The following is a 15,768-nucleotide window of genomic DNA, read 5'->3' as shown; positions in this document are numbered from 1 at the left end:
TGCACAGAGAGGGCCCCATGCCTGGCTGATGGTCTGCCGTCTTCATCTGGGGATTCTCACTTTTGAACAACATGCCCACGTTTTTATTTTGCAGTGTGCCCTGCAAATTCTGTACCTGTTCCCATTCTCCCGTGGCGCTGTAAACTTGCCAATAAATAACATCCTTCTTGGGGGATTTTTTTCTCTCTAGATAAGTCAGATGGACCTTTCTCTTCCCCCTATTCTGAGACTTAAAAACTTAACAAAAACTACACCAGAAGGTACAGTCACAGGCAAAAGGCAGGATGAACTTTCTCCTTGGCAGGAGGTGTAACTTCTCCCTCTATTGTCTTGAACCCTTTGTGGGAAAGTCCCCTGTGCCAACCCAGATTCCACTTGATTAAGGCCCAAGGACACAGGAAAACTGGAGTACATTGTTTGCAAAGTGTCCCCTGTAGTTCCACTGTCACACCCCTTTGCATTGTGACTTTCCCTTGCTTTCCGTCAAGAGTGGGAGTCTATTTTCTCCACATCTCTTGAATTTGGACTGGTCCTCTGTTATTGCTGTGACTGAAAAACATGGTGGAAGAGATATCGGATTCCTGCCGAGCTTAAGCTCTGGGGACCTTGGACCTTCTGCTTCTGTCCTCTTAGTCGCCCCGGCTAGCCTCCTTGAAGATGACAAACCCAGCTGACAGGTGGCCCCGACTTCCAAGTGCATGAGCAAGGACCAGAGTGGAAGATCCAAGGGCCTCACACATTTGCCAGTCACTCTATAGCAATTCAATTCATTTCTACACCAACAGTACATGTACATAGAAAGATTTCATTTTAAGTTTTGGGGTATTTCTGGAGGGAGAGAGATATCTGTTCCTCTTGGTGTTTCCCTTTGTTAAGTAATGATTATAGCCCATTACAGTCATTGTCAATTGTGACTGAGTTGACCATGAGCTGTAATTACAATTACAGGGGTGAACATTACCCAGTTTCATCTGTACAGATGGAGACACGAAGTGGCCTGATGGATCTGAACACGCTATTGAGCAAAGTGCCTCTAATGTGAGTCTGGCCTGAACACGACAGAGTGAGTCACCCGAGGGGGAGAAAAACTCCCGAGACTCTTGGCTTCAGAATTAGCTGAAACTACTTTTAGCATCTGAGATCTTAAAATATTTAAGTAAATGATTATATCTTGCAGTCTTTTTTAAGAAGTTGACTCTGACATTGAAACATAAAATAGATGAGTAGTAATTTAGGTGATAGATGTGTTCTTAAGTTTACAGTTCTGCTTGTTTAAATGAAAAGGGTGCTTCCAATTCATGTTTAATTTATTGCATCTTATGGCTGTGACTTTCAACTTAAAACAATTATTGGGAGGCAGTGTGAGGGGGGCAAGTTATTTATTTCCTCATCACCAGCATCTTAGAAACTGGACCAGAGTCTTTTTGTATAATCACCTTTGAAAGTCCACCATCCACTGACAATTATAAAATAATGTGTGAGACTCCAAGGCGTTCAGCTTAAATATAGCCGAAGACAATGGTAGTTCAAGGCCACACCCAGGTGATGAGACCAGCAGATGTCAATGAATCTTAAATTAAAGTTATGGTGCAGAATAAAACAACTTTTTAACGAACAATCCCATAGACGCCTCCAACTTTTGAGAAACTTTACCCGCGTACTGTTGATTTACAGATCACAAATAGAGACATAAAATGTTTCCATCAAACTTCAGTGAGTTAAGTATTTAAAATTTATAAAAATCCTGCTGCATTCTGATATCTAGGATGAATATGGAAAGAAAATATCAGAATTTATGATAAGCATCATCAGGCTTACGTCTTAAAAGAAATGTGCATACTGCCTTCCACCTTTTCTTAATCCCTTCCTTGTTTTATATATTCTTTTGCATCTTTTGAAATAGTAACCCAGTAATTAGCACTTCTCCTTCTTGCTCAGATGCTGACCAAACTGGAAAATAAAATAAAGGCATGGACAGGGAAGCCAACCATCCCCTCAGTGCGGTTACAGGCTAGGCTGAGGGACACAGCTCAGAAGGAGGCAAATGCCCCTACTCTGACTATAAAGAAAACCCCAAGCCTTCTTCATGTCAGTGCGGCCTCGCATCTTCCTAGCTAAGCGGCCATGGACAAGTGAGCTTACGCAATGAGAAAGCGTCAGCTTCCAGCAACCAGTTGCAATAGGAAACAGTGGCCCCACCCCCTGGCCTGTTACGTGCTGTACTGCGAGCCGCTGACTTGCCAGTGCCTCACACTTGCCCTTGGCAGGCTCCAGGTGGGAGAACAGTCCCTTCCTCACTCAACAAAACATTCACATCAAGTGAAGCCATGCGTGTTCTTTTGACAGGTCGGGAACAAACACTGACTTCGCAGGCTCCCTGACAGATGTGGAAGTGGATGGACTTTACAGGGTGACTATAGATTATTGTAAACTCAACAGAGGTCACTCCACTTAGAGCTGCGTTTGCGTCTGAAGTATCTACTGGCGTCAATTGCCACGGCCCCTGGCGACTGTCCCTCTGCTTATCAGGTAGCAAGCACGTTCTGCGGCTCCGTCAACCTGCAAGAACTACCACATCCGTCTCCTTGGACCTAGCAGGTCGGGTACTGCATACTCCCAATCTTGCTGCAAGTCAAGTCCATTCTCTGGCTCTCTGCCACAAGGTCAGCAGGGGGGTTTGAGTGTCTTCACCTCCCACAGGACCCCACGTGGTCCACTCTGTCTATGATGGCACACTGACCGGGTCTGATGCCCAGGGGGTAGCAAGTTTCTTAGACGCCGGAGTAAGACGTGTATGAGCTCATGGTGGGGGAAACGCTCATTCACAGAAACTTCATTTCTTTAATAAGACTTTATCTCCATTCTTTCCTTTTGATTCAGAAGGGCTTGGTCTGGCACCCTGAGTCACCTGCCTCCGTCTCCCCTGCAGGTCTGCTCAGTCATCGAGCCCTCAGGGCAATGGGGTGCTGGTCAGCATCAAATAATCTTAGCAGCAAAGCCTTGGGACTGTTGAGCACAGAGGGAGAGTCAAAATGGGCCTCAATTTGTGTTTTAGCTCCCAGCCCAGAGAAGCAGCAAAACCATAGGAAGTGAGGAGCAGTCAGGAGTCAGGAGCAGATGCAAGGACCAGCTACCCTGCCTTAGCGCTGACCACTCAAGAGACCTCCACCACAACCCTGACCAGATCCCAACTCCCCTAGCCACCAGGAAGCCAGGTCTTTAGCATGGGCTGTGCCTGGGTGGGCCACTTCCTATAGATAAACCCTGACTCTCTGAGCTGCAAAATCCTGGTGGTGTCAGACTGGGCTCTGGTGCACGCAGGTGCATGGGCCCCTTTGGTCTGGTAACAAAGCTTCACTCGAGGCCCGTAGCCTTGTATCACTCAGAATCCTATTCAACAAGAATTTCATAAACGGAATAGATGCAACAGACCCTGAAGAAAACTGAGAAGCTAAAGAAGGGGCATCAAGTTCACAGTAAAGATGATTCGGGAAGCAACGTCCACCCCTACAGCGAGAGAACAAAGAGAAGAAGCTGGGGTCCTAGGAGCCGAGAACCTGGAGGCACAGCCCTCCAGACTGGTGGAAGGGGCCAAGTCTTCTTGCCGAGCTCAGAGGAGCCTTCCTGGAGTCAAAGCTGGGCCTTGGCGTCCGAGGGCCACTTTCCCAGTGGTGGCCAAAGCCTCTGAGTGAGTATGGTCAAAGCTACTCGGACAGGGCTAAATAAAAAGTGGGAGACGGAACCGGCGGCCAGGGCAGGTGGAGCTTTGCTGCTTCGATGCTTGCCTGCTCTCTCCCTCTGCCTTTCCGGCGGTGGTGCCTCTCTAGCTCCCCCTATCTGCAGACTTTGACAAAACGCCCAGCAGAGGAGGCACCGCACTGAAGAGGTCCAACTCCACACGGCTAAATGAATACAGAAGGGTGTGTTTGAAACGGAGGCGGGCTTGCTTATCACGTTCCTTAGGAGAGAATTCTAACTCCTTGGCAAGGCTGTCCTCAATGAAGCCCCCGTCTATAGCCCCAATCTGGCTCTCTAGCCACTACCACCCAAATCCTGGGTTAGCCCTCATGTGAAAGCCTGATTTTTCCAACCCCAATGGGTTGTTATTCCCTAAGAGTCATTAAAACGAACAAACAAGAAAAAGGCCACCTCTGGCATCACAGACCATGCCCCTGTGTCTTTGATCGTGTTAGCCATTCTGTGTGGAACTATCCCCTCTCCGCTTCATCCCACGGATTTGCATGATTGTCTTGAAACGATGAGCTATACGTGTGCCGTGCACTGTCCCGGGCTCCTGGTGTATTCGACTCATTCCACCTCCCACACAGCCCGGTGAGGTCTAAGCTGCTTCCTTCCATCTCTTATAGACCAAAATGGTTTAACAACCTGCCCAAAGCCACAGAACTGATCCAAAGCAGGGCTGCCCCTCCCACACCTGTGTCTTCGCCAGTTTCAAATCATTATACCATCTAAGTCCCAAATCATACCATCTAAGTCCCAAATCCAAGGTCAGCTCCTCCGAGAGGGCGCCGAGAATCCCTCGGGCCAAATTACTTGCTTCCTTCCTGACGTATTTTCACGGTGGCAGATCTGTTCAGGATACACGTTCTTTCTACAGGTAATTGTAACTGTAAATCATTCAGGGCACAGCTGTCCACAGAACTCCCTGCTCGGACAGTTCTGCGTCTGTGCAGGACAGTGTGGTAGCTGAGGGCAGCAAGTGAGTATTGGGCAGCTGAAGTGTAGCCAGCATTACTCATTTGGTTTTATTTCAATTTAAATCTAAACAGGCGCCCGTGGCTACTGGCGATTGTGGTAAATAGAGAAGATCTAGTGACTTGCACAGAGTAACACATAGCTCCTCAGAGGAAATGCACTGAATGGAACGACCGTCTGTGAAAAGCTTCATTGGGCAAAGAGAAAGTGCTGGTATAGCGTCATATTTTGTTTTTCTGTTTAACCATGCACAGATTCACTTCAGTTCTCTTTATTTAAAAAATGTAATAAATAAACATTTCACCAAATGTTATAGAGCTCCACACTCAAGACCTCTCCCACGTTTTGTTGAGGAAAGGGTGTCCAGCCTAAGGCAGAGAGTCTCGTAAGAGTTTATCTGAGCCAAACTGACAGTGAGAAGCAAACTCTCAGTGGACTGAGAAAATGCTCTAGAGAAGAGCAGACTAGAAGTTTATTTTACACATTAGAATCCGGTGTACATGAAATTCATTGGTGGTAGATTGGGGAGGTGGGAGAAAGGAAGGCGGGGAAATCCCTGAGACAGGTTTCTTTCACATGGGTGGGGACAGGATAGGGAACGTTCACTGCACGCGGAGGGGGCACGCGGGGAGCAAGATAACCTCGTCCTCGCTCCTGCGTCAGTCCGGGGGGTCGAGCACCAAGGGGTGTGGACAGGAAGATTGCCCTGAGATCGCAAAGGTATGTTATCTTAGATGCACAGAGACAATAGACCATTTCAAAGTCACAGATAATCTTTGTCGAGGAAGCCACAGGCCGAGGGTGTGTCTACCCACCATGACTTGCTTAAACCACCGTGTGTGGTTACTTTGGTCTCTGGGTCTGAGGTTGCTGATTAGGAGGGAAAAACCCTATTGTTTCCCATGTCCCAACAAAACTGCCCTTGTCCTCTGCAGCTTCCTCACAGCCTCCTTAAAATGCTTGGATGAAAACTGGCCTTCCCGGGGTATATTGACTGTAATTGGAAATTAAAAAACGCTGAAAACAGGCCATCAGCTGGCCTGAGAAACCCTAACACCCAAAATGGAAACTTCAAGGGTGTTCTAAATTAGTGAGGACAATTAAAACGGAGGGAAAGCCCTCCCAAGGGTGAAATGCCCTAGACCATCTCCACGCCCAAAGGAGCCAGGAAGGTGTCACGCAACCCAGAGAGTTGGGTCCTCAAACTGTGGGAGCCGCAAGGCCCAGTACGCCAGTGCTGAGGCCCCGCCCCCACGAGGCCCCACCCACCCACGAGGCCCGCCCCCTCGCAAAAGCCCCGCCCCCTTCCGGTGCTGCTATAGAAACCCAGAAAGCCCCATGGCTGCCTCCCGTGGCAGAAAAGTGATTTTGAAGGTGCCGGCGGCAGACCAATCCAAGTTACCTTCACCGCCGCCTCTGCCACAGCCCTCAGCACCCGCCCCCGGGAGGCCTAAGAAGTGTCTGGTGTATCCGCAGCTGCCGAAGAGCTGCCGCCTGTCTCCGACCCTCCTGCGCTGGCTCCAGGGCCTGGACCTCACCTTCTTCCCCAGGAATGTCAACAGGTGCGAGGGAAGGCAAGCCAGGTGGACCAGAGCCACCTGCCCTGCCCATCACCCACACCCACACCCACCCCCACACCCACAGACACCCCTGCGCTCCTGGGGCGCGGGCCTGAAAACAATCTGATGAAACACTTCATTCACTCACCCCATCAATCATCCCATTCTAGACTTGAGCTGATAGAGAAGGGTTACGTGACTTAGAAGAAAATAGTTGAGGCTCTTCAGAGACCCTGGATAAGTAACTTGCTGTCAGGACAGAATAGTAGACTGGTGTTAACTATAACGCAAATGGTGCAAGTAACTATGTTTCATTTCATTTCCTTACTGCTCTGGATCAGGGATTTTTCCAATGGCTTCCTGATAGCAGAAATATTCACTATACATTACCCCTGGGAACTTAGATTGTCATCCTTTCAAAATGGAACTTCTTTAAAGGTCAAGTTGGATAACTGGGAACAGTTGAAACAGGTAAATTACCAGTCGCTGACACTCGTAACTGTTTAGCGTGGGTTTTAAAAGGTGGGTTCCCAGGGTCTTGGGTTTCCGTAGGAGTATGACTATAGCAGGAAATAACGTTACCGAGTTGGCAGTGGGTTTCTTTGTATTGAAGAGGAGGCTATTAAAGTTTAGGTCAAGAGTCACCTGTGAAACAGAGCATACTCATTTCAAGTCGGAGTGGGATGTCATGGTTTTTCCTGCTAGATAATATCTTTCAATAATTGGCACGTTAAACAGAAAATTTGCTGAGAGGTACAAGGGGAATGAACGTGAATCCATAATAACTGGATATTTTTGTAGAACTTTTTATGAAGAAAATGTTTTCTTTCTACTGTTAAAGTTCTTGGCCAAAAAGAAATGGAAGCTACCTAAAGAACTAATCTACGGAACAATTCACTGTAAAGCAGGAGTACCTGAAATACTGATACAAGAAGTTTACACCTTATTAACACAGCGAGAGTGAGTGATTTGGGATTTTCCAGTAATACAGTTTATTGTAAAACTTTTGATAATACCGTATACGTCTCATTCCTAAAACATGGCTTGTCAACAATATTTTATTTTTCATTTCCAGGATTAAAAGTGTCCAGGACGACCCCGTGAACTTCACAGACTATAGTTACCAGATGCAATTGCCCCTGGTCCCTAGGTCAACGGTTTCCAAGTCTATCAAAGATAACATTCGGGTGTCAGAATTAATAAGTAATCCCAATGTGCTCAGCAATGAATTTAAAATTGATTTCCTCTTCCTTTTACAAATGTTGCGAAGAAAAATAAGCAGAAGATTGAATCCAAGTAAGTGTTCCTTGAAAATACCCAACTGAATCCTTCCAAGCTTAGTGAGAGCCTTCTTGGGCACAGAAGAAAGAAAACCTTCCACCTTTTCACTTCTCTCTCCTGTCACTTCGTTAAGGGGAAAATTCTTCTGTTGTTCTGGCAATGGGTGAATTATTGTCATTGCAGTGGTTTATGTTACAAGTCATCCTTTTTGATGAAAGTAAAAGTCAACAGTGCATACACCCATTGCTTTTTAGAAAAATCTATTCGGTGAATCATTTTTTAAAAAGAGTTGTCTTTTTAAAAATACATTTTATTGATTATGCTATTACAGCTGTCCCATTCCACCCCCCCCTTCATTCCCCTCCACCCTGCACACCCCCTCCCACCTGTATTCCCCCTCTTTAGTTCTTGTCCATGGATCTTATATATATAATTTTTTTGGCTTCTACATTTCCTATACTGTTCTTAACTTCCCCCTGTCTATTTTCTACCTACCATTTATGCTGCTTACTCTCTGTACCTTTTCCCCCTCCCTCCCACTCCCCCACTGATAACCCTCCCTGTAATCTTCATTTCTGTGATTCTGTTCCTGTTCTACTTGTTTGCTTAGTTTGTGTTTGGTTTTATTTTTGCTTTAGGTTCAGTTGTTAATAACTGTGAGTTTGTTGTCATTTACTGTTCATATTTTTATCTTCTTTTTCTTAGATAAGTCCCTTTAACATTTCATAGAATAAGGGCTTGATGTTGATGAACTTTTTAAACTTGACCTTATCTGGGAAGCACTTTATCTGCCCTTCCATTTTAAATGATAGCTTTGCTGGATAGAATAATTTTGGATGTAGGTCCATGACTTTCATGACTTTGATCACTTCTTTCCAGCCCTTTCTTGCCTGCAAGGTTTCTTTCGAGAAATCAGCTGATATAATGGGAACTCCATTGTAGGTAAATGTCTCCTTTTCTCTTTCTGCTTTTAAGATTCTCCCCTTATCTTTAATCGTAATTACAATGAGCCTTGGTGTGTTCCTCTGTGGGTCCAACTTCTTTGGGACTCTCTGAGCTTCCTGGACTTCCTGGAAGTCTATTTCCTTTGCCAGATTGGGGGAGTTCTCCTTCATTATTTGTTCAAATAAGTTTTCAGTTTCTTGTTCTTGCTCTTCTCCTTCTGACACCCTTATGATTCGGATGTTAGAACATTTAAAGATTTCCTGGAGGTTCCTACGCCTCTCCTCATTTTTTTGAATTCTTGTTTCTTCCTTCTGGTCCAAACCATTGGTTTGAGTCCTGGTTTTCTTCCCGTCACTGTTGGTTCTGTGTCCACTTTCCTTTATTTCACTTAGCATAGCCTTCATTTTTTCCCTTAATTTGAGACCATACTCATTAGGTCTCAATTCTGTGAGCATCCTGGTTACCAGAGTTTGGAACTGTGCATCTGATACGTTGGCTATCTCTTCATCACTTAGTTGTATTTTTTCTAGAGCTTTGATCTGTTCATTCAGTTGGGCCATTTTTTTTTTTTGTCTCCATGTGCTTGTTATGTAGTAAGAGGTGGAGCCTTAGGTGTTCACGAGGCGGGGCAACTCACGTCTCTGTGTAGTGATGCAATCTGTGGGAGAGGGGTCAGGGAGTGAACAATGCCGCTTGCTGGGCCCTGCCGGTTTTCAATCACTTCCCCCGCTACCCACAAGAAAATTGGGCTCCTCTGGTACTGCTTCCCCAGTGGGTGGTTTGTGTACGTTCTAGGACCCCCATGGGTCTCTGCAATGGACTCTCCTGTGAGGCTGGGAGTTTCTCTCTCCACCTCAACCCCCACAGGTGTTCTCACTCGGGGGTTTTGAGGCTTGATTTCCCCACTGGAACCCTGGGTTGTGAGTCTGTCTCACTCCCCAGTTGTTCCTCCTGGTTTATCTGCATGGGAATATGGAACTGCCCTGGTCCTCCAGCCACCACCTTGCTACGAGTTCTCTCCACCTGGCTGCCTGTCTCCACTCCTCCTACCAGTCTGGGTGAGTGTTTCTTCTTTAACTCCTTGGTAGCCGGACTGCCCTACAGTTGGATATTCTGTCAGTCCTGGTTGTTTTTCATTTTTGAATTTGTTGTTGTCCTTCTTTTGGTTGTGCGAGGAGGCACAGCGTGCTGCCTATGCCTCCATCTCGGCCAGAAGTCTATTTGGTGAATCTTTCATGTAGAATTTTGTGGGAATTCAGAAGTTCACGTATCAACTCCAGGTAGTAAAGAGGATGGGGATGTGTAAGAGTTCGTCAGGCTACAATTGCTTCACCCCTACATGCTCCCTAGAGTGTCATCAGTGTTACCCTTTCCATTTGTAGCAGCCTTGTTGCTGTCTGGATGGTCAGGCAGACTGGGGCCACCCATGGAGACGTGCCAGGGGCACCACCCAAGTCAGGCCCAAAGAGTCCAAAAGACTGGCTGTCAGAGTTCCAGCATGGCAAAGTGACTCTTCCTTCTTTTCTCTTTTCTTTTCTTTTTCCTTTTCTCCCCTGCCCTCCCCTCTCCTCTCCTTCCCTTTCCTCCCACTTACTCAGGACATGACTTGTGTCTTAGAACATTATCTCCCTTACTCTAGACATTTATAGACCCCGTCATTACCATGCCACCCAAGCCATTCAGGAGCGAGGCAGATGTAGGTCATTAGGATTTCTCTCTCTGTGAAGCCGATTTTCAGAAAAGCCATCTTGTCTGTCTCTCGGGAGAGGGAAGAAGGAGAGGGAGAAGAAACTTAACTCCCCCACAAATTGTGACATAGGTATTTCGGCTTTTGTTCTCCATTTACTCTGTCTGTTTTTCTGTCTCCTGTCATCTTTTGCTTTTCTTCCTTGATTTATTCTACTTATGCATTTGTGAGTAGAGAAATAACTCAGATTATTAATCTTATAAAATTTTATGTTCTAATTTTTGGTATGTCTTCAAACATTAAAAAATGGCTGTGAACTGTATCTTACATGAATGCATATAATGAATATGTATAATTAGAAGACCAATAACAATGAATATACACTTGTGTGTCCTTTTGTAATTTAAGAAGTAGAATATTACAACGCCTTCGCATCTCCTGCGTGTCCTCCTCTGGGGCCATTGTGTATACCTCCCGCAGAGAGGAACCGTCTTCCAGCTGCCTTGCTTTATCATTTCCTTGATTAAAAAATAGTTTATCGATGAATAGCATTTATGTTATTCCTAGTCGATTCATATCTACCTCTTACCTTGGATTGAGTTGATTTTTGTCAGCTTTGCAGTGGGCCGACTGTGCCCTGTGTCTTTTGTGTCCTGACCCCAGGAACCCGTGGCCGTGTTGCTTTCTACAACAACAGAGTCTGTGCAGACCTCACAACAGGGAGCGCATGCTGGCTGCTCAGGTGGGCCCAGCCACCCACATCCTCACCAGCACTTTGTAGTCTCTTGTCTTCTGTTATAATAGTCATTCTGACCGGGGTGTGATGATATCTCACTGTGGGTTTGACCGGCATTTCCCTGATTTGTGATCATGATTAATGGTGTTGAGCACCTTTTTGTTTACCTGCTGGCTGCTCGTATGTCTTCTTTTGAGAAATGTCTATTCAGGTCCTTTGCCCCATTTTTCAGCAGGTTATTTGTTTTGTTTGCTATTGCATTTTATGTGTTCCTCATATATTTTGGATATCAGCCCCTTGTACACTGTAAATTATAAAATATTGAGGAAGTAAAGAAAAGGAGACACAGATATAAATAGAAAGACACCCCTGTTCATGGATTAGAAAAATATCATTAAAATGTCCATACTACCCAAAGTGACCTGTGGATTCAATGCAAATTGAATCTCAAATTCCTATGGCAGTCTTTGCAAAAAGAGAAAAAATATTAAATTTTTATGGAATCACAAAAGACCCTGAGTAGCCAGAACTAGAGGCATCATACTTCCTGATTTCAAACTATACCACAAAGCTATAGCAATGAAAACAGACACATAAACCAACGGAACAGAAACTAGAAACAAATCCACACAGACACAGTCCACTGATCTTCGTAAAGGTGCCAACAACACAGAAACGGGAAAGGGTGGACTCTTCAATAAACCGTATTGAGAAGATGAAATAAATACATCCAGAAGAAAGAAATTGTATCTGTATCTCACACTGTATTCAAAAATCAACCCCGACTGGGTTAAAGATTGAAACATAAGACTTGACTTTAAAGCTACCAGAAGAGACCACAAGAAGAAAGTGTCCCGATATTTGTGTGGGCAATGTTTTGGATATCACACTAAAAGCACAGGCTGCAAAAGCAAAAACAGACAAGCTTTAGAGTTGCATCAAACTCGAAAGCTTCCGCCCAGCAAAGAGATCCATCCAGGGAGCAAAGAGAAAACCTGTGGCAAAGGAGGAACTATTTGCGAAGCATAGATATCTGAGAAGAGATTAGCCTTTCACACTTGTAAGGTCTTGTCTGCAACGGAAATGGAGAGTCAGGTGTCTCACCATCCGCTTTTGAGTAGTCTGTTCTTTTCCCACTGATCTGTAATGCCCTCATCTTTCAAATGGTTCAAGCTTCGGTTTGTATTCGCGTCTGTCTCTGCGCTCCAGTGAACATTGTCTACATGTGAGCACGTTGACGACGGTCATACTGTCTTAACTACTGTTGCTCTACAACAAGTGTTGACACCTGGCATCGCAACCCTGCAATTTGTTCTTTATGGGGGATCCTGTTGCGTAGCCCTTTGTGATTTCATGTGTTGTGACTTTCATGATTATGGATGCGGTAATACTGCTTATTGTTACATGTGCATTCACAGGACCTTCTTTTTGCTTTTAATTTGTTCTCTTTCTCGTTTATGTCTCACCTACCTTTTCTTCTTTTGGACTGATTTTTTTTTTCTAAAGACATTTTCCCCCTCCACTAATTTGGAAATTTTTACATTTCTACTTTTTAGTGCTACTGTAGAAATTTTAACATGCATATTTGTCTTGGGTCAAAATTAATATCTTTACTATGAGGACCTTAGGTACTGTGACACATTACCATACCCTGCCAGCCCCCTATGCCACTTAAGTTCTGGTGTCCAGCATTTAAGTTGGATCGAGTCATAATTCTAGCACTGCAAATCAGATATCATTCTCTGTTATTCCTAATGTTCACTTTAATCTATCTCATCATTGCTTCTACTCATTGGCTCTAGTTGGGATTCCTAGAATAAAACACAACTATTCCATTTAGTCTTCTATTCAAGGTCCATCTCTGTGCAAAGCTAACTCCTATCTAACTCTTATCTTCCAAGGTGTCTTCCTCTGAACACAATTTCCCTTTAGCTGTGGGTCACCTCAACACTTCAGGGTCTCGGACAGTGTTCTGTTATAACCAGTCTACAATTTCCAGCCTGCTAACTTTCAGCAGCCAAAGTAATTAGTCATGGGAATTACCACTCAGGGAATGCTACCAACAGGGAATGCTACCAACCAGCATCGTATCGAGCATCAGCAGGGCACGGCTGATGAGTTGAAATGACCTTAGACACCTCGAGCCTCGGTGAAGGGCAAGCTGCAGAGAAGTGACCTTCAGAGGCTCTAGAAACCTGGGGAAACCCATGCCCAAGTGTGGCAGCTTATAGAATTAGTGAATCAGAAATACGGAAAACAGAAAGAATTTTAAGTCACTATTTTTGTATAGAAATGCTTGCAAACAGACACTATACAATTTCATTTATATAAAATACAAAACAAGGTAAAACCAGCTTATGAAGACAAGTGGAGGCAATATTTTCTATTTAGGGTACTGTGTGGGAGAGACAAGGGGTGGGGGTGATGGTATCAAAGGTGTATTCATTCCAAAAATTTATCAAGCTGTAAACACACAGTTTCTTCATTTTTCTATATGGAAATGATTATTGAAGAAACATTTATCAAAAAACTTATGAGAACAGAGACATTTCCTTTAAAGTAACTTTTTAAAGCAATTATTTTGTGCATCAGTGAGGTAGAGAGAGGGTTGTTAAGCCCTGTATTCATGCCCTTCGGAACATGGTAAAACAGATGTCTACATAGTTTGCTTAATTTCTAAATCAGGGTGATTTATATTTTGTCAGTGGCCACCATGGGTCCTTAAGAAGCAACATTTGTGTTTATTTTATAGACTGGTTTGACGTCAAACCGACCGTGGGAGAACTTACTCTCGACCGCCTTCCCACTCGGGCCCCTCGGCACAAACCTAAATCAGTGATTTCCAGGCCGATGGCTGTTCCTGCTTTACGTAAGGGTTTTTATTGTTTCATTTTTACCTTTTTTTTTTACCTGTTAAAGTGATTTCTGGGGGTGTTCATTCATTTAAATTTTTAGCAATAGTTAAATATTGGTCTGGCATCCAGTGTGAAACGGAGCCGCAGGTTGGTGGCCTGCTGTGCTCCTGGTAGGAAGCAGGACCTATGGTCCCATCAGGGATGCGTTCCCTGCCTCCCACCGGGGGAGCCATCTGGGTTCTGACTCATCCTCACGCAGGTGGGAGTGTCAAACAGGTGAAGCGCAAAACAGTTCTCCAGGAGCTGGCGTGCCTGAGTCCTCAGGCCGACACAGGTACCTGCACACCTACACATCCCAGTCAGGTGCATCACAAGATGCCACTCGCTTAAATTCTCTTAATTCTGAAAGCATTTATATCACTGCAAACTACAGCCCCTGCACCCCCTGCACCCGCGAGCTGACCCAAGTCTCGGCGGCCTGTTTTTGTAGAGTCTGTAAGAATTGTTTTTTATCTATGGCTGAAAAAATATATCAGAGAAAAGATGGTATGTCCCAACACCTGAAAACTACATGAAATTCAAGTGTCCACATGTGTGAATGCAGTTGCACTGGACCCTGGCCAGCCTGTGGCCACCCTGCGCTCCACCAGGCCAGGCAGCTGCCCAAGACCACCTGACCTGTAAAGCCAGCTTCCAGAGTCAGTGAACAAAGAGGGAACGTAATACAACCAGTGACTTTTAGGAAATGGGGAAGGCATACTTTTACCAAAAATTATTCGTTGTTTATGTGAAATTCAAGTTGAACTGCGTGTCCTGTATTGGCCCCGACAACCGTCAGGTCCTTGATGGAGAGCGTGTGTGATCTGTGCTCTGGCGTTCATCTCCCAAGTGAACAGGGAGGTTGTTTACCTGAAGTCTGGCAAAGCAACGCCCCAGCGCCCCTCTCTTCAAACCCACGACTTCCCACGGAGCCCCTCACGTGCTCAGGTGCACTGCAGGTGTGCAGGAGGAGAGGCACGGGATGAAGATCCCCACCTCCATTTGATCACACACCACTGCTAATTCCGTTTTGTCTTGCTGACGCCCCGGTGCAAACACTGGTCTTCAGAGCACAGTTTTTAATATCTGGACACTAAGCCAGTCCGTCAAACCCCCTTCACTCATCACGTGCCTCAGGCATGGTGCTCAGCGTGAGGGGACCCAACAGAAGTAACAGGGTTTCTGTGGGAGAGAAAGGGTCCATCGGGGCACACATCCCTTCCTTCAACTCATGGACCCTTCCTCCACCTGGGATACACCTGCAGTGAAAGGGCAGTTTCCATCGTGGGATGGGGCTGGAGAGGGGAGCTGAAGCCAGGCCGTGAACTGAGGTTGGAGGCAGCCCTGTGATGGGTGGGCAGAGCAGTCTGGGTCTGGGGAGGGGACTGTGGTGGGTCCCTCCCTGTTCCCTTCCCCTGGCTGCGAAGCGGACCTGGGTGGGAGGGAACAGCCTTTTCTCTTCTTACTTCTCCCCATCCTGTTCCAGTGCTTGGATTCTCCCAATCTGGGCCGAATGGGAATTAAGTAATGGTGTGGCTCTGACCATAGCAATGAGATGGATGAGAGCTGTTTTGCTAAGCTTTAAATTATGTCTCCCCCAAGCTGGAGAAAGGGAACCCATGTCAGTTTTTCTGATGAAAGGGCAGAGTGACTAGTTCAGGTCAGAGGACATGCAAGTTCGTGGAGTGGGGAGCAAGGACACTGACTTGCCTCTTAGACTGTAGGTACTTAGCCTGCTCACTGTCTGAGCTTGCAGACACCGCAGGCCATTCACCTGCAAAGCCTCTCCTTATTCAATGAGATGGCGAAAATTCGTCATGACACAGGTTGTTACCTTTGTTCATCTTCTTTAATCACAACTTCCTCTATTGGTTTCCCTAAATTTAGCATTAACAAAAATGATGGGCCAAGAGAACACAGACTTCTTAGTTGTGACGGGACCCTCACTTG

At 45.6% G+C, this 15,768-nt stretch overlaps 1 protein-coding gene across 1 annotated transcript; it reads left to right on the top strand.

Moving 5' to 3' along the window:
- The first annotated feature begins 6,004 nt into the window (after positions 1 to 6,004).
- On the top strand, positions 6,005 to 14,463 carry SPATA4 (spermatogenesis associated 4). Its single transcript, XM_037055083.1, has 7 exons — positions 6,005 to 6,278; positions 6,617 to 6,746; positions 7,117 to 7,235; positions 7,351 to 7,571; positions 13,677 to 13,793; positions 14,039 to 14,113; positions 14,384 to 14,463. The coding sequence occupies exons 1-7, from the start codon at positions 6,055 to 6,057 to the stop codon at positions 14,461 to 14,463; spliced, it is 966 nt and encodes a 321-aa protein (XP_036910978.1). The 5' UTR covers positions 6,005 to 6,054.
- Positions 14,464 to 15,768: the final 1,305 nt, after the last annotated feature.

This window comes from Sturnira hondurensis, unplaced genomic scaffold, assembly GCF_014824575.4.
Source record: "Sturnira hondurensis isolate 20B ecotype Veracruz unplaced genomic scaffold, ASM1482457v3 Scaffold0008640, whole genome shotgun sequence".
In the NCBI taxonomy this organism is placed as follows: Eukaryota; Metazoa; Chordata; class Mammalia; order Chiroptera; family Phyllostomidae; genus Sturnira; species Sturnira hondurensis.
This window is presented reverse-complemented; position numbering and strand designations above follow the sequence as displayed.